This window comes from Pyrus communis, chromosome 3 (genome assembly GCF_041283825.1).
Source record: "Pyrus communis isolate YQ-2024b chromosome 3, ASM4128382v1, whole genome shotgun sequence".
NCBI classification, from domain to species: domain Eukaryota; kingdom Viridiplantae; phylum Streptophyta; class Magnoliopsida; order Rosales; family Rosaceae; genus Pyrus; species Pyrus communis.
This window is the reverse complement of record NC_142567.1, coordinates 27,708,111-27,731,086: the sequence shown is the minus strand read 5'-3', so window position 1 is coordinate 27,731,086 and position 22,976 is coordinate 27,708,111. Positions and strand designations below refer to the sequence as shown.

At 38.1% G+C, this 22,976-nt stretch overlaps 2 protein-coding genes across 5 annotated transcripts; one reads left to right on the top strand and one right to left on the bottom strand.

Annotated features, from left to right (window-relative positions):
* Nucleotides 1-10,796: 10,796 nt before the first annotated feature.
* On the top strand, nt 10,797-16,590 carry LOC137715734 (chloride channel protein CLC-f). The gene is made up of 9 exons (XM_068455077.2): nt 10,797-11,563; nt 12,425-12,827; nt 13,382-13,576; nt 14,078-14,529; nt 14,627-14,731; nt 14,822-15,055; nt 15,259-15,471; nt 15,618-15,850; nt 16,193-16,590. Exons 1-9 carry the CDS (start codon nt 11,072-11,074, stop codon nt 16,263-16,265), a joined length of 2,400 nt encoding a protein of 799 aa, XP_068311178.2. The 5' UTR covers nt 10,797-11,071; the 3' UTR covers nt 16,266-16,590.
* A 541-nt stretch (nt 16,591-17,131) lies between these two features.
* WRKY2 (WRKY DNA-binding protein 2) lies at nt 17,132-22,125 on the bottom strand. Of its 4 annotated transcripts, none has more exons than XM_068454401.2 (6): nt 21,488-22,125; nt 19,840-20,364; nt 19,188-19,364; nt 18,159-19,006; nt 17,905-18,063; nt 17,132-17,798 (listed from the first exon to the last, which is right to left on the bottom strand). In XM_068454401.2, the coding sequence occupies exons 2-6, from the start codon at nt 20,284-20,286 to the stop codon at nt 17,231-17,233; spliced, it is 2,199 nt and encodes a 732-aa protein (XP_068310502.1). In that variant the 5' UTR covers nt 20,287-20,364; nt 21,488-22,125; the 3' UTR covers nt 17,132-17,230. The 4 variants fall into 4 exon arrangements, with proteins under 4 accessions (XP_068310502.1, XP_068310503.1, XP_068310504.1 ...); XM_068454402.2 differs by having other exon boundaries at nt 19,840-20,371; nt 21,488-22,109; XM_068454403.2 differs by having other exon boundaries at nt 19,840-20,371; nt 21,329-21,497.
* Between the last annotated feature and the right edge of the window lie 851 nt (nt 22,126-22,976).

Here is a 22,976-nt window from a genome sequence, read left to right as displayed (position 1 = left end):
ATGTTCAATAGAGTCAAATAATCACTCAATTTTGAATGTTGGTTTCAAAAGAACGCTAGGAACTGACACTTCTTATATTCTTTGGCATAAAAGGCTAGGGCACATTTCTAAAGAAAGAATAATGAAACTTTCAAAGGCAGAATTGATTCCAAAATTAGATTTTACTTCTGCAAATGAATGTGTTGACTGTTTAAAGGGAAAAATGACTAATTTCAGAAAAATGGATGCTAAGAGAAGTCAAGGGCTATTAGAGATCATACACACTGACATTTGTGGTCCTTTCCCAGTCAAAACAATTTGTGGTCATAGGTATTTTGTCAACTTCATTGATGATTTTTCTAGGCTCGGTTATACTTTTCTTATTACAGAGAAATCAGAAGCCCTTAGTTGTTTTGTCAAATATAGAACAGAAGTAGAAAAACAGTTAGGGAAGGTCATAAAAATTGTTAGATCAGATAGGGGAGGTGAATACTTTGGCAGGTACACTGAATCCGGGCAACAAAAGGGTCAATTTGCGCTCTATCTCGAGAAGAATGGGATTGTGGCGCACTACACCACACCTGGAACGCCTCAACAGAATGGTGTTTCTGAAAGAAGAAACATGACCCTCATTGGTATGGTGAGAAGTATGATGTCAAGATCAAAATTGCCAGGATTCCTGTGGGGAGAGGCTTTGAAAACAGCTAATCATATATTGAATCAAGTTCCAAGCACGGCAGTGTCTACCACACCTTATGAGTTATGGCATGGGAGAGTTCCCAGTTTTACTTATTTTCATGTTTGGGGTTGTAAAGCAGAAGCTAGGTTCTATAATCCTAATGAAAGAAAGCTGGATCCAAGGACTCAGTCATGTTACTTCATTGGTTATCCTGAGAAATCAAAAGGATACAGGTTCTATATCCCTCAAAGTCACACTCGGATCCAGGAAACAAATAATGCAGTTTTTTTGGAGGATCAAGATGTCTCACATTTGTCAAGGGAAACTTTTGTATTTAAAGAGATACATCAAGATGGTGATGACCATGTGGCAATGGACTACACTCAAGTTCCATTGTTTTCTAATCCATTAACGTCTGCTACAGAGGATATGAGTGAAGAATTAGGGGTTCAAGTTGACAACACTGCGGAGGTCGATCAATTAGCACAACCTGAAATATTGACTCCCTTTGAAGAATCACTAGCATCAGTTCCATCTCATATTGAAATCAGAAGATCCACAAGAGCTCGAAAATCCACTGAGACAAGTGATTATGTGTATCTGCAAAAGTGTGAGTTCGACATAGGTGACAGTGATGACCCTCTCATATATACTCAAGCAATTGAAGGTCCTCAATCAGTTCTATGGAATAATGCTATGAATGATGAGTTAGAATCTATGTTCAAAAATCAAGTATGGACACAGGTAGATTCAAACTCTGAAATTCGGCCAATAGGTTGCAAGTGGGTATATAAAACTAAAAGGGATGCTAATGGAAGAATTGAGAGATATAAAGCACGGTTGGTTGCTAAGGGGATTACTCAAAGAGAGGGAATCGACTATAATGACACTTTCTCTCCAGTTTCCTCTAAAGATTCTATGCGAGTTATAATGTCCTTGGCTGCTTATTTTGATCTTGAGTTACATCAAATGGATGTAAAAACAGCTTTTCTTAATGGCGATCTACAAGAAGACATTTATATGAAGCAACCTGTTGGATTTGTTGAAAGGGGGAAGGAAAGTATGGTATGCAAGCTCAATAAGTCAATATACGGCTTAAAACAAGCATCAAGGCAATGGTACATGAAATTCGATCAAATTGTCTCTGCACAAGGTTTTGTAGAAAACAAGTTGGATGATTGCATATATATTAAATTCTCAGGATCCAAATTCATTTTCTTGGTACTTTATGCTGATGACATCCTTCTTGCAAGCTCATGTCCTCAATTGCTTCAAAGTACTAAAAGAATGCTCAGTGACAACTTTGAGATGAAGGACCTTGGTAAAGCACATTATGTATTAGGAATAGAGATTGTTCGAGATAGGCAAAAGAGGCTTCTCGGTTTATCTCAAAAGGCATATATTGACAGAATCTTGATGAGATTTCATATGGAAAGTTGCAATAGTGGTCAAGTTCCGGTCAATAAAGGTGATAAGTTCTCGAAGAGTCAATGTCCAAAAACTGATTTGGAAGCAAAGAGAATGCAAGCTAAACCTTATGCTTCTTTAGTTGGAAGTCTCATGTATGCAACTATATGTACAAGGCCTGATATTGCATTTATTGTTGGCTTGCTAGGCAGATTTCAAGCAAATGCAGGTGAAGCACATTGGGTAGCAGCCAAGAAGGTTCTGCGATACTTGCAGAGAACCAAGAATCATATGTTAGTATATGGTAGAACAAATTCTTTGGAACTTATGGGATATACAGATTCGGATTTGGCTGGAGATGTGGATGATAGGAAGTCAACTGGGGGTTATATCTTCATGCTTAATGGAGGGGCAGTTTCATGGAAAAGTGCAAAACAAACTGTTATAGCTACATCTACTATGGAGGCTGAGTTTATAGCTTGCTTTGAAGGCATGAAGCAAGCAGCATGGTTAAATAATTTCTTAACAGATTTAAAGGTTGTAAACTCGATCCAGAAGCCTATTAAGATGTTTTGTGATAACAACTCGGCTGTATTCTTTGCCAAGAACAATAGGCGTACTTCAGCTTCACGCTTGATGGATGTCAAATTTCTTAAGGTCAGAGAGCAAGTCAAGAAAAGAACTATCGAAGTACAGTACATAAGCACGACAATGATGCTTGCTGATCCGTTAACTAAGGCACTGCCTGTTGGAGAATTTAGAAAGCATGTTTCTTTGATGGGAGTGCTAGAAAGTTTTGATCAGTGGGAGTAATCAAGCATGTTTTGAGGCTTTGTAGTTGCAGTTGTGAAGAATAGATGAATAAGTGCAGCTCTGACAAACTGAGGTTAAGTTATAGCTAGTTTGCTAGTTTAATTTTGTGTTTTAATAAGTGTCTTTGTCTCGAGACTGAATGCTTTAAGTTTTGAAAGTATTGTAGTATTGGGAATAGACTATGTTAGAAGTTTTGATTCATTTGATACTTTGAAAAAACAGTTTGTCTGTTTTAAAGTTTATAGTTAATGAATTTTATTTCAGTCTTTAAAATGTTGCTTTTCAATGAAGATTGTTATGTGTTGTGATCTTTTGAAAAGTGGGAGCATATTCTGGATTTGTATTGTTAATCATGAGTCTTGATTGCAGATTGGATACATGTGAGTCTTGAATCAATGATTGTTTTGAGTAGTAATCTGAGATTCTTGGCTTCTGTGTTTTGAAATGCAATGGGACATTGGTCATGATGATAAAATCTTGAATAAGGCTATGTGATCACTTCTTATAATTGGTGAAGGCTGTGCTCGTTCAATGTCTCATGTTCAAGTGGGAGAATGTAAGAATATGAACATGAGTATTTGGTGAACTAGCATCAGCTATTTGGTCCGATTAATATAAGAAAGCCTTATAGGAAGATGAATGTCAGTTCTTGTTGATAGAGGAATCTGTCATGGAGAAGAACTGATATAGACTAGGAAACATGAGTTGTTTCCTAAGTGGATTGTAATAGGAAATCCTCATTGGATTAGGAGATGTATATATATATATATATATATGCTGCAATCTCTGCTCTCGGGGACGTGCGCTCAGTAAAGAACTAAGCCCTATTCTTAGTTAGAGCATTAAGAGTTCTGCCAGAGAGGAGAAGAGTTGCAGCATACAGAATCTGGACATCTGCTGCAATGGTATTTACCAATGGAGGTTCATCAGGTTAGTGTGATTATGATTGTTCATGTCTAAACAGTTTTGTGCTTTCTTGATTGTGTTCATTGTGACTTTAATCTGGATCTTGGCTATGTCAATCTTACAGGAGAAACTTAAGGCGACAAGGATTCGGTTATCCAAATGGGCTCGAGACAATGCAAGACAGGGGCCAAAAGAGATTGCCTAGGTCGAAGAAAAACTCACGGTTTTGCTTGGGTTACCTTTCACGGAATCGTCGACTGTACAGAAAAAAATATTTGCTAGCTAAGTTAAACTCCCTATTGGAACAAGAGGAAGTTTTCTGGCGCCAGAGATCTAAGGAGAACTGGTTAAAGCTAGGGGATCGTAATACCAGGCATTTCCATCAGAAAGCTACTCGTAGGCACAGGAAAAATTGGATCCACAGGCTAAAGGATGAGAACGGGGATTGGCATGACAACAAACCTGATATGTAACGTGTGGTGGTGGATTATTTCACTAAGTTATTTGATTCAGATGGTGGGGAAAATTTAAATATGGTGTTGGACCACATTACACCCAGAGTTAACGATGTGATGAATGCTGATCTCCTTCGTATTGTCTCCAATGAGGAAGTTAAGGAAGCACTGTTTCAAATGCATCCGACCAAGTCCCCTGGTCCGGATGGCTTGTCTCATGGATTCTACCAGAAACATTGGGATGTGGTAGGCGCTGATGTTTGTGGTGGCGTTCGTTTGATGCTGCAGTCAGGTTGCATGCTCCGCAAAATTAATTGTACACATGTTACCCTGATTCCGAAAGTTTGTGCAATGTCGTTTACAAGATTGTTGCAAAGGTTCTCACAAATAGGCTTTAAGAGTATCATGCCGAAGATTATTCATCCCACTCAGAGTCCTTTCATACCGGGAAGAATAATTTCTGATAATACTTTAGTGGCGGCAGAAATAGCACATCACATGCATAAACGTAGCTCGGGCTGGAACGGAGTTGTGCTTTAAAGCTAGATATTAGTAAGGCATATGATAGGTTGGAATGGAACTTTTTGGAGTCTATAATGAAATGCATGGGTTTCTCTGAGGAGTGGATTCGATTGGCGATGATTTGTGTGTCCACGGTCACTTATTCTTTTAAAGTAAATGGTGAACCAGTGGGTTTTGTTTCTCCTAAACGTGGTATTCAACAAGGAGATCCGCTTTCTCCTTACTTATTTGTGTAGTGTGCCGAAGGTCTCTCGGCGGCCTTATGAAATGCGGAGAAAGGAGGACTTATGAAAGGTGTTGCGATTTGTAAAAACGCTCCAAGTATAAGCCATCTCTTGTTTGCATGTGATAGCTTTCTATTTGCTGGAGGCACTCTGGATGAATGTCAAAATATAAAATCAGTTTTGATGAAGTATGAGCTTGTATCAGGGCAAGCAGTTAATTTTATCTAGAGTTGTGTGGCTTTTAGCCCTAATCTCAGGGAGTGTGATCAACAGCTATTGGCAGATTGCTTGGGTGTTCGAAGGGTGCAGGCCCATGATAGGTATCTCGGGTTACTGGTTTTTGTGGGAAAATCTAAAATGGATGGAAAAACTGCAGGGGTGGCGTGGTGGCATTTTGTGCTGGTTTGATATTGCTGTGCTTTGAAAAAAAACTACTTCTGCTGTGTTGTGAAAATAAGCAGCAGAGTGTTTGGTAAACTTTTTTGTAAAAGTGCTTTTGAAAAAGAAAAGCAGTATTATAGTGTTTAGTAAACTTTTATGTAAAACAGATATTAAAAAAGTCGGTTTTTCAAAGCTGGATTTTGCAGCTTCTTGTTTTTGGTTTTTTTTCACCCAAAACTGTGAAAAAAAACTGAAGCTAAATGTTTTCCAAACACAAAAACAGCTCCAAGCTTTTTTCAGAATCACCTCATTACCAAACCAGGCCTTTGAGTAGTGCAGGGAAAGAATTACTAGTCAAGACCGTGGCTCAGGCATTACTAATGTATACTATGCAGTGCTTCCTTCTTCCAAAATGTTTCTGTGAGGAATTGAACATGATGATAGCCAAGTTTTGGTGGAGCAGAGAACCCGGGAAGCACAAAATTCATTGGGTGAACTGGCGAACCTTATGTAAATCAAAAGAAGAAAGGGGTTTGGGTTTCAGAGATCTCTATGCTTTTAACATCGCTCTTGCGAAACAGGGGTGGAGATTTATCATGCAGCCTCATTCGTTAGCTTTCACTCTTTTCAAAGCACGGTACTTTCCTTCCACAAATTTCTTGAGCGCACCAGTGAAGACAAACGCATCGTTTGTATGGCGTAGTATTGCAGCCACTCGTCCAGTGATCTCTAAAGGTCTACGTTGGCAAGTGGGAGGTGGTTCGTGTGTAAAAATTTGGTGCGATAATTGGTTGCCGAGAGAGAATTATTTCAAAGTTTTCACTCCCCCTCCATTGCTGCCACTACTTGAGGCCACGGTGGAGAGTTTGTTTTTGGATGGGACACGAACTTGGAACAAAAACATGCTTCATCGATTGTTTAGCTTAGAAGAAGTGGGAAGTTATTCAGAGCATCCCTCTCAGTATTCGACGTATGTTTGATAGACAAGTTTGGCATTACGAACGGAATGGTATTTTCTCAGTGAAGAGTGCTTCTTACTTGGCAAGGAGAGAGGTGGATGCTAGAACGTCGGGTTCGAATTCCCAAGATTCGATAATCTGGAAAAGACTATGGAATGCTTGTGTTTCTGGTAAGGTAAAAAAATGTGTTTGGATTCTCTACCGACTATAACAAAACTTGCTACAAAACGTATTGTCTAGGAAACAGAGTGTTTGTTTTGCTCCGGGCAGCCAGAAACTGTCGAGCATGTGTTGAGAGATTGCTCGATGGCTCGAGCAATATGGTTCGCGAGTTTGGGCATTAGAGGCCAAGTGATTCATCAGTATGTTTCAGAGATCGGGTAACTAAGCTTGTTCATGATTCCTCCAAGTTGACTTTTGACTTGGTGTTGACAACTGTATGGAGCCTTTGGAGAGCTCATAATGATCTTTTGTGGAAAGGTACAATCACTCACTTGCGTGATGTGGCTTTGAGAGCCGAGGAATGGATGCTTGCTTTTAGGCAATATCACTCTCCTAGCAAAATGGTATCGATACATACCATACAAAAGTGGTCTCCTCCTGACACAGGTTTCTTGAAGTGTAACTTCAATGGTGCTTGGGATGAGAGATTGAGGAAAGGTGGTGTTGGGGTGATTATTCGCAACTGTAGTGGTGAATTTTTTGCGGGTCTTGCGGCTGTGGAGGAAGATGTCGGTTCGGCTCTACAAGTAGAGCTCTTGGCAGCTCGGTGAGCCTTGCAATTTGCTCATGAAATAGTTTCATGCAGCTCAGGGATCATTTTCGAAGGGATTTCAGCTTGACCCTTGTGGCAATGAATGGGGAGGGCGATGATCACTCCATTTTGGGTCCTATCATCAGTGATAATTATATTCTCCTGCGAGGTTTTGTTCATGCAACGACAAGCTTCATTCGACGTGAGGGGAACAGTGATGCCCATCGTTTGGCTCGGGCGGGTTTGCAAGCAACAGGGGAGTTGATTTGGGTTGAGAACCCTCCTGATATGCTTGCTAATGTCCTGAGGAGAATTCTCAACGCAACCTTAGTTGATGTTGATGTAACTTTAATGCTTTCTGGGGATAGTTAACTATAGTTAAGTTGTTTTGTGCGGGACACTCTTTTTTCTTCAACCGAGTTGAAATTCTTGACAATGTTTTTTATCGAGGCCCTTTTATGCATATTATCCTCTTGCCTTGTATGTTTCCTCCTCGTTAATGAATATCGTACTTCTTTAAAAAAAGAACGAAAAAAAATCAACATTTCAAAACTAACCCACCGCAAATCTGCCCCTACTTCAAAAATTAACCACACACCTTCAATTCCAATTACTTTTCACTTACTCTTCAACGAAAACAGTTCGCACAAATAACATAGCCTCATAAAATCAAGAGGGATTAAAAACAAGAATCTAAAATTAGCGCAAATCTGCAAGTGACAAATTCAAGGAACCACTTACATAGAGATATGAAGATATGAGTTTGGGAGAGCAAAACGGAGAAGGAAATGAAGAAACAGCGACCGTACTTCTGGGTATAGCTGGTCCTACACGCAGGCGCAGGGAAGACGAAGATGCAAGTTGTTTAGCTTCAGAAAGTTTCGAAATTACTAAATTAGAAAATTTATAAATTTCTTATTCCCAACTCCAAATTTTAATCCTTTGAGCTCACGCGTTCATGACGAGGAGTACTACAATAATATGTTTAGAGAATAAGTCATACGTGTCACATTCCGCCAATGAAAACATTCACCCAATCAAGGACATTTTGATCATTTAACACATATTAAAATACTCTAAGATTAAGAACGAGTCGTAACACTAAATGCTTATTAGTCATTGTAGGACTGACACATAAGATATATACTAAAAGAATAATGTGTCTAAAAGTTAGGATTTGGTTTGATATTCTAGTAACAAGGTTTATTGTTTTTTTTTTATTTTTTTTTATTTTTTTTATTTCCTTTCTTGAAGTAACAAGGTTTAGTGTGACTAATACAATTTTCATCAATCAATGTATTTTTTCGATAACTAAATCAATTAGTCACATGATTTTCAATCACTAATCAATTTCAAATCTTTTTTATTGACTAATGTTTTAGTCACATACTTTTAGTCGCAACAAACTCTTATTTTTTGCTAACTAAATTTCTCAATGGAATCAGAGTTGTAGACAATATTGTCTGAATCACTATAAATTATTGTATTTTTATACCGACGTTGCGTGTGATATGATTGATCGTCGCCAAATCATAAAACATCTGAAGTCCACCAGAAAAAGAGAATCTCTCTGGTTTTATTAACAATATGGATAAGATTATAAACCATTGAAAACCTTCGAGGTTTCACAAGATTCCCAAACTTCAATATCAAGAAATGTTCTTGAGTAAAAAGTATGTCTCTCGTACTAGAAATAATAAAAATTCTCTCCCACGATGAGAGTCTTTCTCTCCATCCCCGTGAGAGTTTTTTTAGCCTGTGTACTGAGCCATCTTCAAACTTCATGTTCTTCCCCACCGGCTTTTGCCAAGGCCTGGGTCGGTGGCTCTTGGGTTTAGTTTCCCTGCAATTTTTCCATTGATCGTCTCTGATATGTGCTTAAATTATCAAAATCCTATGCCATCAATTCCATTTTATATTCATCATCTTTCCCATCCTCCACCTCCTTGGCTTTCCTTAAACCCATCTGATTTCAAATCTGCAGCCACTTACCTCAAACACGTTTTGACACGATTATTTCGGGATGTGCATAAAGCTCTGGTGCAGGTGTTCACACCACCACTTCTCGTGGATCGGGAAGTACATTTTGCTCCGACTCGGGTGTTTACACCACCACCTCCCATGGATTTGTCTTCGATGACTTTGTCGCTATGATGCTTTGTGAAGGTTGTTGGAGTCGTCTTTCTGTCATTTTTGAGGAATTGTTTGGCTGGATTTTGGCGTCTGTTGGACTGCAGTTTTTCGGCGATGCATCGGCAACAATCGCAGGGAATTTAGGGTTTTCTGTTTCTTTTGTTGTTTATGGTCTCAAACTTTTGTTTTGGGGGTCCATTCTTTCTTTTGAGCTTTTCTTGTAATTGGACCTCAACCATTTAGTATTCGGTATTAACTCTACCGCTTTTACCAAAAAAAAAAAAAATCAATAACAAGAAATAATAGAAAAGCTTAACCTAAATTAAATAAATAGATGGGAAGCAAGTTATCACATCGCCAGTCAGCCAAATATGGTTCGAACCTACTAGTACAAGGACTTTTTGGGAGCTTTCTCAAAAAGTCCAAAACATTATTTTTCAAGAAATGCCACTAACAAATAGTTTATAGAATACATCTTTTTCTTAAACAAATGATATTTCTACATTAAAGAAAAAGGGATGGACTTAGCCTCATAATGGACTAGCAATCATGTGATTCAAATTCATTTTTGGTAAGAATCGAACATAAACCTCCCACTTAGAAGTGAAGAGGATAAGAGGAATGTGTTGTCTACACACATCTTTTTACTTCTCACATACTCTTTTAATTTATGGACAACGAGTCGAATGAATTAAAGAAAATAAAAGGATACAAAAATTAATAAAGACTTTGTGATAAGTAAAAATGGCGATCTATAAACTCGCAAATTGCCAATTCTCTAAACGTTTTTTTTTCCTGTTCAAACGTCGTTTTCTTCATTTAATTTTACCCCAACACAAGTAGCCCAAATCATGCCCTACATCAAATTGTCACGTGAATAAATAAGTTTTAGTAAAAAAAACTATGAAAGTTTAGAATACACGTAAAGTTTTAAATCAGAATAACTTGAAAATTTCAAATAAAGTTTAATCGAAAATTCAGAATTTTCGAAATCTCAAACATTCTAATTTCATTACATTTTTTTACAATTACTTGACTTCGGTAATTTTTTGAATTTAGAAAACAAATATGTTAATGCATGTATCGAAAGACAAAGTTTAAAAAAAATTCAGTCAAGAATAATAATATGATACTCGCATCACATTTTTCATATCATATTGGTGGTTCTTCTTTAATAGAGATGATATCTATATATATTGGTGGATTTTATTTTTATTAAAAAGATGGTACAAATGTAATAAGTATAACATTACTTTAAGAATAAAAAATAATTCTTTAGTAAAAATCGAACTTACCATTCCAACTTGCAATTAGGAAGATATAATAGATTTTTCTATGTGTTCAAAACACGATCATATATATCATATGAAGAAACATTTAAAAGAAAATTCATATATAGTGTACTACCCGTATTACAACACGTAGAAATCCAACATGATCCTCTTCAGATCCTCTTTATGAGGATCCCAGAGATCTGAAAATCATGTTCGTTAGTCATATATCGTGCGGTCAGTTTTTGTCTAGTATTATTTAGATTCAGTTAAAAATTTTTAAAATAATTTATAACTAAATGTGAATGGTCACGGTTGACGAATCTTCAAATTCTGACTCGAACGGTTGAAAAAAAGTAAAAAAGCGTAGCACCAACGCCTAGCAAAAAACAAGAATGACAAATGAGAAAGGTAAAACTGAGATTGCAAGCTTTTGAAGCAAACAAGGAATGCGTGAGTGAATCAGAACAGGGAGAAGATGGAGAGGAACCAGAGGACTGTTGATTTTGCAGAATTGTAGAGAGAGAAAGCGGGGAGAGAGAGGGGGGATTGGGGTTTTAAGTTGTGGTCGTGGTGTTGGGGAAGAGGATGTCAGGCGAGGAATACAGCGATGAGACTCGTCTGCTGCGATCCTCCAACGACATTATCAAAGACGACAACGCCGGCCTTTCGGCAGAGAAAGACAGCGACTTGGAAGCTCAAGAGGGATTAATAAGCAGCAGGAGAAGCAGTATTAGTCCGACCGGTAGAAGAGGCGGAGTCGGAGGCTTCAAAGATCTGCTGATCAAGCATTTGGACGGCGTAGGAGGGCTTTCCGGCCGCCGTCTCAGTATCAAGCGCGGCCGAGATAATTCCCCAAATCACGGCGGCAGAGAGGTTAGAGAGCAGCGTTCCGCTGTAGATCACCACCACCATCACAATCAGCATCATCAGATTCAGCAGCAACATCATGAGTCTCCGGCCGGAAGCGACGGTAATGACGAGCTTGCCGATAGTGCCCCACCGGAGTGGGCGTTGCTTCTCCTTGGTTGCCTTCTTGGCCTCGCCACGGGTCTCTTTGTTGCCGCATTTAACAAAGGGGTAAGTTTTCGATCCTTCGGAGCCTCCGATCGTGTAATACCATTGATGTTTTGATGATCCAATTGTTGCCCATCATGACAAAACTTGTAAATTTTGTAAAGTTATGCAAAAGATGTGAACTTGTTGCTTAGGTTTTCGATACTAGTTATGGTTTGAAGCATTGTTGCTTAGCTTTTCAGCACTGTATGTTGTGTTCGATTTGTTACGTTTCTTAGAATGCTTTAAAACCTCCAATGCTTGAATCCATTGATGTTTCGGATATCCAATTGCTACCCATCATGAAAAAGCTTCTAATATTTGTAAATTTATGAAAAGATATGAATTTGCTGCTTAGTTTTACAGCACTGGTATTTGTGCTTGACACTTGTTGCGGTTCCTAGAACGCTGATTCTGCACCATTTCCAACCTCTATTCTCAGTTAGAATGTATTATGTTAGATCAAAAGTTGTTATTATTTGTAAACAATGTCAATGGTTTTGATGGGCTTGGTTCTTATGGTTGGCTATAAGGTATAAAAATGTTGTGCTTCTCTGAATGGTTTTTGGCTTGTAGAGTCTGTAAAAGTATATGTGTCAGTTTCAGTTAATTCTATTGTTTAGCTTCTAGAATCTGCCCATTGTGATTAAACTCACAGTGTTTCCAAGTTAAGAAAAAAAGAATGTGTGAACTTGTTGCTTGTTTCTGTGCCAGTGTCTGTATGATGCTTGGTGTGATTGAAAATGGTCTACATTTGGAAATGATACCAATAACAGATAAAAGAGGGTGCTTCTTGGTATGGTTGTTTAACTTGTAGTCTGTATAACAGTGTGTTTGTTTTAGTTTATTCTGTTCACATTGATTGACGCCCTAGTGCTCATCTAGGTACATGTTATACATGAATGGGCCTGGGCTGGTACTCCAAGTGAAGGTGCTGCATGGCTCCGTCTGCAGAGACTAGGCGATACTTGGCATCGAATTCTCCTAATACCGGTCACGGGTGGGGTTATTGTTGGCATGATGCATGGTTTACTTGAAATATTGGACCAGATAAGGCAGTCCAGTTCCTCTCAAAGGCAAGGATTTGATTTACTTGCTGCAGTCTTTCCCTCAATAAAGGCTGTCCAAGCAGCTGTCACTTTAGGTACCGGTTGTTCTTTGGGTCCTGAAGGCCCTAGTGTAGATATTGGAAAATCTTGTGCCAATGGATTCTCATTAATGATGGAAAACAACAGAGAAAGGAAGATTGCCCTTGTTGCAGCAGGTGCAGCGGCTGGAATTTCTTCAGGTACTACCTATATTTTCTTGTCCACAATTTGTTTGCATTTGTTTTTTCAGTTTTTCTTTTTTCGTTTCCTTTGTCTACTAGTGCTTTACGATATTTTACAGGAAACAACCTAATTTAGTATTGTCTTGAACAATTATTATATACTATATTCATAAGAAGAAAAAGAATCTATTCTTTATGACTAACAACTGTGGGAGATTGAAACTTATTTTGAATGTAATTATTTGATGTATAGTTCATTCATTTCTTTTGTTTTGCAACATCCAGCTGTCTTTGAGATCATGAAATACAAATTATGTTGGTAATGAGTGTGCTATTTATTGATGTTAATCTCGGAATTTGTTTGCAAATTAGAGTAACATTTCTGAGGAACTTTACCTTCGATCTGAGATGCACTCATATTTTTTTCATTCACAGTATGTTCATTTGTGTCCCTTAATCACAAATATGAACAAATTTAGTTTTTACTCCTAGCACAGTGAGGAACTTTATGAATTTCTGTTTTTACCAGTGAACAAGTCTGGTAGTAAACTTTTAGGATTTTTTCTCTTCAGGTTTCAATGCGGCAGTTGCTGGTTGTTTCTTTGCTATTGAAACGGTGTTAAGGCCTCTTCGAGCAGAAAACTCACCTCCATTCACAACTGCAATGATTATTTTGGCATCTGTTATATCATCCACTGTATCTAATGTTTTACAAGGGACTCAATCAGCGTTTACAGTGCCTACATATGATCTAAAATCTGCTGCTGGTACTTGATATTCTCCTCTCTTTTTTCTCAAATTACAATTTTTTTTTTCATTTTCTTCAATAAATATAATTGGTAATATTAATTAATTATATGCATGTATAATGTATGTATGTGTTTACCATGTTTTCAATTTATTTAGGCATATATGTATATATACATTTTCTGATTTTATGTGCACTCATGTGAAGTGTTCCTCAAACAACTATGGTTAAAAGTTGTGTGCTTGAGTGTTTGGTGAGATCCTTGTTGGAACGCTTTTGATCTGTTACTGACTTGATGGTGGGGAACAGTCACATTTCATATGATTTTTACCACATTTTCATTCCATCCGTTCCTTTTTTCTATTAATGAATTGTTCAAAGTGCAACTTGGTATGAAAATTTCCTAGGACATCTAAACTGCTGAATTTCTCTCTTGCATGCAATTTTCAATTTTAAGATAAATGATTCCGGTGCATCTGTTCTGAGACTTCTTTTTATATGTTTTGATGTTGCCTTGTAGAACTTCCTCTATACCTGATATTGGGAATGCTATGTGGTGCTGTAAGTGTAGCCTTGACTCGATTGGTTGCTTGGTTCACAAGGTTCTTTGATTTTATCAAGGAAAGATTTGGTCTTCCAGCTGTTGCCTGCCCAGCTTTAGGTGGTTTAGGAGCTGGGATTATTGCTCTTAAGTATCCTGGAATTCTGTACTGGGGTTTTACAAATGTTGAAGAAATTTTGCATACTGGGAATGCTTCGGCTCCTGGAATCTGGCTGTTAACTCAGTTAGCAGCAGCTAAAGTTGTGGCAACAGCTTTATGCAAGGGTTCTGGGTTGGTAGGTGGCCTATACGCACCAAGCTTGATGATTGGTGCTGCTGTTGGTGCTGTATTTGGGGGTTCGGCTGCAGAACTGATAAACTCAGCGATTCCAGGAAATGCTGCTGTTGCCCAACCACAGGCTTATGCACTGGTACAGTTCTTTACAAGGGGCTCATTTTGATTTCTGCAGTGGTAAATATATACTTTAGTCCATTCGATATGACTGAAATAGTTCTAAACTTTGGTAGGTTGGAATGGCTGCTACACTAGCTTCAGTTTGTTCAGTACCATTGACGTCAGTTCTGCTTCTGTTTGAGCTCACAAAAGATTACCGGATATTGCTCCCTCTCATGGTATTCTTCTGCTGATATAATTTCTTAATTCATGTATTTGGTGCACAAGTTTTTAATGCTTGGTGTTAATTTTTTGTTTCGTGCAAGTAGGGGGCTGTTGGATTGGCAATATGGGTGCCCTCTGTGGTAAACCAGGAAAAGGAGACTGAACCTTCTGAAACACGGAATTCAGCAAGAGTTTATTCTTATGTTTCGGCTGATGAAGAAAAAGACGAAGCTAATTGGAGACAACATGATGATGGAGATGATTTGGAACTCTCTGTTATTGGAAACTATTCTGACTCCGAATTAGTTAGTGAAGAATTGCTTCTGGAAGATCTAAAGGTTTCACATTTCTTCTTTAAAGTTGTTTATCAAGAGTTATTTTTCTCACTCACTCACACATGAACTGGCCCTCAATAAGTAATTTAAATTGTTATCGATTAATTTGATTTTGTTTCATTTTCTTTTGCAACTGCAGCATCTCTATTCATTTTTTGCTTTCATTCTACCTGACTTACTCACTTGTTTATCCCTTCTTATGTCAGGTTTCGCGAGCCATGTCAAAGAAATATGTGAAGGTTCCTGTGAGCTTGACTCTGAAAGAGGCAATAAAATGCATGCATGAGAATCATCAGAATTGTGTATTGGTGGTTGATGATGAAGATTTTCTGGAAGGAATATTAACATATGGTGATGTTAGACGGTTTCAATCAAAGAAGTCTAGCGATGCATCAAAGAGCGAATCTAGATTTTTGGATGTATGTGATAACATGCACACGTGTTGTCTTCCATAAGTTCTATTATTAGTTAATCCCTAGTTTCTTTATTTCATAATGTGTTGGTGTGATTTCTACTATAAAAGTTTGTAATCTTCTAATTATATCTGAATTTGGAATCTTTGCAGGCAAATACATGTCTTGTTTCATCTGTTTGTACTCGAGGAATTCGCTATAGAGGACGAGCGCGTGGTTTATGTACCTGTTATCCGGACACAGATTTAGCAATGGCCAAGGAGCTAATGGAGGCCAAGGATATAAGGCAGTTGCCTGTGGTTAAGCGTGTCAGGGAACCACCAAAAGAAATAAAGCGAAGAATTGTTGCTATTCTTCATTACGATTCAATCTTGAACTGCCTCAGGTTTCCATTACATTCTCACTTTACGGTTATATGATATGATACCTTGTTTCCTCTCCTATATTTGATGCCTGTGCTTAAACTACACCAGCACAAACAACCTTACCCTTCACCTCATATATTTTAATCTGATTGTTCTCTTTTACTTTCCACTCTTTCGTCCAAACCGCAAAATACATACCTTAATGGCTGTATTCGAATCCCGCTTCCCCTTTTTTCTTCATCTCCGCTTCGGTGTAACCAGAAATGTGAAATTGCCCATTCATTAGTTACAATTTATGCTTGCACTTGACTAAATTTTGATGCCACAAATTTTCTCATCTGGATGATATTGTGTTTATGCAGAGAGGAGATAAATCACAGGAAAACAGTTCAACATAGAAAAGAGAATCTCCACGAGATTACCAATGGCCTTTAGCTTTTAGTAACAGAGCCGATGCCAGACCTTAGTGTGAGACAGCCAACGTGAAAGAGAAGCTCAAAGCTCCGAGCAAAGTGAGGGAGACCAAAAGTTGATCTGTCAGATTGGTTTTTCCTTTTTCCTTTGCTTTTGTGGAATTTGGCTTCGGAACGAAGTATATATTTCCAGTTCCTTCGTTTGAGGCTTGAAATTTCTTACCGGGTTTTTATTTTTGATACCACATATTCTTTTTGTGTAACCTACTACTTTTGGTCATTGTACATGGAAAACACAAACCTTATAAATGAAATTCATAATGCAAGCTGAATGGTTGGATATGGTACTCCTTTTCTTTGGGAAAAGACCAAAACACCCTCGATGCGCAACGGTCGTCGTTTGTTTTTAAATAAATAATGCTTTTCTCGAAACTGATTTTTCTTCATTTTGTTGAAAGACGTCTCAAGTTTGAAACAATTCACGGTACTTACAAATGCTTAATACTATCACCGTATTACGATTAGATATACTGTAATGACGTGTAAAGAGTGCACATGATTGTTTGAGGAGGATAATACAAAGTACTTGTAAGTAGTGTCCCTAATAGTTGTGTTGTGCACAATATAACTCTAGTGCCCTAGCCCACCTTTTGCAAGGGCACCATCGTCGCACATATGAGACTAGGAGGCTTCTTAAAGACTTGATGGGGAAATTTTGCGGTCTCAAATTCAAAAGGAAATTACCCAAAACCAAAAGAAAATAATAAAAACAAAATATATATAATCTTGTGGTACTTCTCTTTCCAGAGTTAAAACGATCCTGAGTTCGAATTACCCTATCCTGATTGATCAAAAACGAAAATGATAAATAAATGAGTCGAGCTAAAATGGATCATAACCAACATTATATATATGTATATATGAATATAGAGAAAATTAAAGACATCTTTCCTCAAAAGATTAGAGAGTAAAACAAAAGGGGAAATTCTACATCTGTGGTCCAAGAGGAAGCCTACTCATAAGCTGTTGGTATACTGATGAGCCATTGGACATGATTAGTCCTGGTTCTGACATTGGCTCCACTTTTGGTTCTCCTTTTGGTAACATGAATGCCATTTCATTGACCTGATGGCGCTGTTGTGCAAAGTAAGGATGGTGAGAAGGCAGAACCGAAAGTTTCGGTTGGCCAGGACCTAACCCGGCCATTGACAGATTGGCGAAGCCAGGCTGGTTCATCCCGAAAGAGAAAGCGTGTGACGGGCCCATCTGCTGCCTTCCAGGTAGGTTGAATGAACCCATTGATGATGGCCTTTCAAATCTCCCCATGCTGTTGTGAACTTGTGGCTCTGGCCTGTGTGGGTGGGTTTGGATAGTGGAAGCTTGGCCAGGCATGTTGCTGGAAGGGCCGGAATTGACGTGGCTACTGTTTCGAGCAGCAGGAACATCATGATTGTGCTTCCCCTCGTAGGTGGTGATCACCGACTTGAGGTCATGGGATGCTCTCTCCACATGCTTTCTCACAGTGCAGCCAGCATTTGTGCACTTGTAGTAACTCCTGCAAAAAAAAAAAAAAAAAAGAACAAAGGAATTTTGTTTCATCCTCAGGCATGGTAACACAGAACAAACAAAGAAGAATTCAACGGTGATAATAAGGAACAAACCTTGGATTTGGATTTCCTTTCACAACCTTCTGCCCATACTTGCGCCAACGATATCCATCATCAAGGATGTCTACTTCACTGGTTGTCTGGACCACGACTCTAGGCTCGCGAATGGCTCTGGTAGCTCCACTCATTTCTGTTGCATAGGCTTCAATTTTCCTGAAACATCATAAATATAAAGATACTTTTATGGTGACCCCAATGTCTAATACCTTAGATCGTTCACCAAAAGCTAGAAAGAGGTGAGCAGTAACCTTCTTTTCGACTCAGATTCATCTCCTTCACCATCATAGGCCAATGAAACGCTGCCATGTGTCCCCCGATCATCTTCCTCTTCATCATTAGAAAAGGTAGATGATGCGTCCACCACATCACCTGATTTGTGGTGCGTACCATTCTGCGCCTGCATAGAGGATTGGTTGCAGTAGTCAGGGCCCACGGATGCTGACGAAGTCACCTCAAGGTTGTCATGCTTCCAATCGGGACCTCCAACATTCGCCTTTTGTGTATTTGCCCAAATTGAATCACCATCAGCTCCACCTTGTTCAGGGATGTCTGTTCGCATGTCAACAAGTGGGTTGGATGATCCCATGGCAGCTGATCGACGATTGGGAGGAGGTTTAGGGTGGTTATGGGCCCCTTTGTAGATGATCTCTGTTACATGACCCTCTTGAGATCGTTCAACCTTTTTCTTAACCTGACAATTTGGATGTGTGCACTTGTAATAACTCCGTGGATACTCACTACCTTTTACTTGTTTCTGTCCATATTTTCTCCAATTATATCCATCTTCAGATGCTGTACCACCACCAGCAGCCGCCATGGAATCACCACTGCCTCTTTCTTCGTCTGGTTGCTCATCAAGGGGTGGAGAATGTTCAGTACTGCCACCCACCGTATCGAAAGCCCTTGGGTCTGCAGAGATAGTATAAGCTCCATTGTCTTTTTCAGTAGACGTGCGAGAGAAGTCTGCCTGGTGCTGAAGATTGTTTGTATTCTGGTTTTGAACTTTGGTTGGTTCTATACTTTGAGAAGAATTTTCGGACTGGACTGAAACCTCCATGCTGGTAAAGGATTGCTGCTGAAAAGTACCTGAACCCATCTGTATATGGCAGAAAATTACTTACTAACCCATGTGGGAGACGATGAAGAAACATAATGCAATTTTGTCTTAAACAGAATACACTAGGACTCTCCAATAAACACATAAAATAACTAGCATGTGTGCATGCATGAATACTTGTGTGTTTTAAATTGGGGAAAAGAATCGAGAGTAAAATTACTTTTCCAGTCGGACCGAGAAAGAAGGAGCCTGATTCCGCAACAGGCTTGAAAGCGAAGGAAGCATTTATGTCCTCAAAGAAATTATTTTTGTCAGGGCTCTCTGGCATTAATGTGGAACTCCTGCCATGGCCATTTGAGATAAATGGAAATTTTCCGGTTGTTGGAGATGGCTGTGCCTGCAATGAAATCCAGAAGAAAAAAAAAAAAATTCAACATGTGTTGGGATGAACGTCGACAAGACTAAAACTTACTTTTACATTTAATTACAAGTGGAAGAAAACTTTGAAGTAGAGAAATAGCAAATTATCTCTCTAATAACTTTCACCTACACGCCCTATTTTAAACGAAAGCAACCCCGAAGTCAAACCACTTGATACAATGCGATATGAACTTCAACTTTTACACTATTTCTGTACACATGTAAATCATAAACTATCTTATAATTCAAAATTGGACCCAAAAAAATACAAATATTGGTTTTACGACATTTGTCCATGTTCTTACCATCGCATAAACAAATAATATTTCGACAGTTCAATATGTATGCCTCGAACTTGAAATCAATTTTCCGTTTTAGCCCATTAGATGCCCAGGACTTCACCAACTAAACTACAATTAAGCACTACAGATATTTCCAAAGTTGCATCTTACCAAAGAATTTGAAAGGAAAACAGGAGAATCTAGCAGTGTGGTTGGACTGAGACCAGGAGGTATTGTCAGATAAGGAGATCGAATGTCAGAAGTATGTGAAAGATCAGATGATCTAATGCTTTCAGTATTCAGCCGCGGAGCATTAAACCCAGCTCTGGCTGCAATCCTTTCCACAAGCCCTCCGCGTGAGTTTGACTTGTACTCCGGAAATGAACCCACTTCAGTTATATCCTCACCAGAAACATTGCATTGTGACAAATTTTTTCCGTTGTTTTCTCCTTCTCGAGCTCCCAGGAAGAAATCCTCTGTTCTATTGTTGCTGTGAGGTTCCAAGATTGATCTTGAACCAATGTCGTCAACTAACATTGACGAGAAGAAGGCTCTTGGGCTTGGACTTGGAGGCACCCAATCTCCAATTATGGCAATGTTATCATCAATGCCAGCCATCAAGCTTAAGCCGGTTCACTATTATCAGGACACAATAGGGACCACTAACAATCAAGGCGTTGCACCGAGATCCAACTCCTGAAAGCTTAGCAGTGAATGCACAAGAAAGGAAATCCATTTCAGAGCTACATAATACATAAATAGCAGATCAACAATTTTCTTGGGAAAAATCGTTATATCATAAATGCACATTGTTACATGAAGTTCTGTTAGCTTGCACAGAAATATCAGAGGAAAGAAAAAAGCTTCGAGTTTTAGCTTTTTAAACCATACAGCCATCTTGTTTGGTTAAAAATAGCATCTTTTTTTTTTTTTTTTTTTTTTTTTGGAGGTGGTGGAGGGACCGGAGAGGAAATCTAACGACCTGAAAACACAAACCAAGTTCCTTAAAAAACCAATAATTAAACATACAACCTTTTTTTGCTTTTACTTTTAATCAGCTGGGTGTTCTCAGAAGCAAAATCGAAGAAACAGGCATGAACTACGAGGTTTCCCCCGGGCTTCATATCAATTAAGATGTCATCACAAATAATTATCATTATAGTTATGATTGGAAGACATTAACACAATTTTTTTGTTATGATTGGATGATTTTTCAAAAGAAAAGGGAAAGAAATTTAGACAACCATATCCATAAAATTTCCAATCCAGAGTGCAGGTTCAGGTTGTTGCAGGACAAAAACGTTACAAAGTTGGCAAACATACATTTCAAATTTGAAGAATTATGAATACAACCAGTTTGCTAGATCCTGAAATCCATTGAAGATCTAAGCTTCAGAACACTGAAAACTATGAAAACTAAACAACCCATGTTGCAGAATTCAGAGAAAAAAATGGAAAAAGGTAGTGAATTTTGGTAAATTGTGACGAAGCAAAACAAACCCATGTTGCAGAATTCAGAGAAAAAGGGAAGAAAAAGGATATGAATTATGGAAATTTTTGATGAAGCAAAACAAACCCATGTTACAATATTCAAAGATAAATGGGGTCACTATTAATATCATTACCATTATTGATAGAGAACATAAAAAAGGTGAGGTACCTTATGTTTGCAGGGAAGGCATTGATGTCAGAGATACATAAGAATTTCTCAAAATTAAGAGACACAACACTGAAACAGTAATAAAAAGCAAACTGGATGTGGAAGGAGAGAGAGAGAGAGAGACAGAGAGAGAGAGAGAGAATGATTAAAGATGATTACCTGAGTGATTAAGAGTCAAGGCCCAGATGATGTTGAATAAGAGGCCAAAGACCAAAAACTCCTCCTTTGACCACCACCACCACTACCCACTAACCTCCCAACCACCCCTACCCCTCCAAACCCAAAATCTGTAAAAAATCCTTCCCTTCTCTTCAATTCAGAAGAAACCCAGAAAGCAAAACCCAATTCCAAAAAACACCAAAACAACAACCCTTCTTCCTTCCCTATTAAAAATCCTCAAAGCTTCTATCTCTACCTCTCTCTGGGCTACCCCAAATTGCTATAGATATTGATATGATTATGTTCTTTGACAAAATTACAAAAAGCAAAATCAATACTTTATTGTTTTAATTTTTCACATTAAAAAAAGGAGGGATTTGAAAAAAAAAGGAGATGGGGGTGAAGTTTTTGCAATGGTGGTGGACCAGAAAATGGATGGAATCTTTGAAGAAAGAGAGAGAAAACAACAACAGCAACAAAAAAAAAAAAAAAAGTGAACACCACAATCAACAGACACAAAGAAAAAGAAGCTCAAAATCTCAAACCATTTTTTTAAATTTTAATTTTTACATTTACAATTTTTTTTTTTTCACCTTTTGGTTCTCCTTGTTTTACTGTTCTTGTTTTTGAAGATTCCTAATTAGCCTGTGTATTATTCTCTTTTTTGTACTGGTCCTCCCAAAGGACCTGTTTGTCCCTCTGCAACTGTCCAATCACAGGCTGCCACCTGGAATTTGTCATGACATGCAAGGGCATTTTCGTCCTGGTAAAAATTCCATGATTTGAGCATGATGGAAGTAGGGTTAGAGTTGGTGGCAGGCGATTGCAGCCTGCTCGTAATTATTGGGGATTTTATTTTTTTATTTTTATTTATTTTAGTTAAAAATTAATTATTAGAAAATATGTGTAACGCTGGGGTGTCCAGAGTGTTTAGCTGCCTAACACCTGTTTAAGTATCCTTCAAATGTGAAGGGATGTTGTAACTGCCTGTTGCAGATTCGCACTTCAGCTTTTTTCGTAGTAATTAATGTATAATTAATATATTATTGCTATAATTAATAATATAATTATCATTACCTGCTAATATTAGCTTCAATATAGACCAAAAGTAAAAGCATCATGGTTATAACTCATACGTCCAACATGCATAGGTATTTTCTTGTCACTCGCTGTGTTAATATAAGACATTTATGTTGTCGGCCTGTAAATTTGCACATTAACCAATATTCTTAAAACGAGTTTAGGAGGTTTATTCAATCTAGAATACAAGCATGGTTTTATATCGAATATGTATAAGCATATTCGTTGGTCACACTCAACTCTAGTTAACATAAATGATCTTGCAAGATATTTTGATGTTTATTCAATTTGTTCGCGTCATTACATGTCGAATATAGACATCTTCTCATATTGCATTTGTGTTTTCAGATTATGAATCTAAACTGCAATATGATGGAGATTGTCTTACTTAGAGAGATTTATTATAACT

Excerpts from the sequence above, each read along its gene's own strand:
- LOC137715734 (XM_068455077.2), top strand. The coding sequence starts at position 11,072 with ATGTCAGGCGAGGAATACAGCGATGAGACTCGTCTGCTGCGATCCTCC. Across the intron at positions 12,828-13,381 it reads AGCGGCTGGAATTTCTTCAG|GTTTCAATGCGGCAGTTGCT; the intron begins GTACTACCTATA and ends TTTTCTCTTCAG. Across the intron at positions 13,577-14,077 it reads TGATCTAAAATCTGCTGCTG|AACTTCCTCTATACCTGATA; the intron begins GTACTTGATATT and ends GTTGCCTTGTAG.
- WRKY2 (XM_068454401.2), bottom strand. The coding sequence starts at position 20,286 with ATGGCTGGCATTGATGATAACATTGCCATAATTGGAGATTGGGTGCCT. Across the intron at positions 19,365-19,839 it reads TTTTCCTTTCAAATTCTTTG|GCACAGCCATCTCCAACAAC; the intron begins GTAAGATGCAAC and ends ATTTCATTGCAG. Across the intron at positions 18,064-18,158 it reads GAATCTGAGTCGAAAAGAAG|GAAAATTGAAGCCTATGCAA; the intron begins GTTACTGCTCAC and ends ATGATGTTTCAG.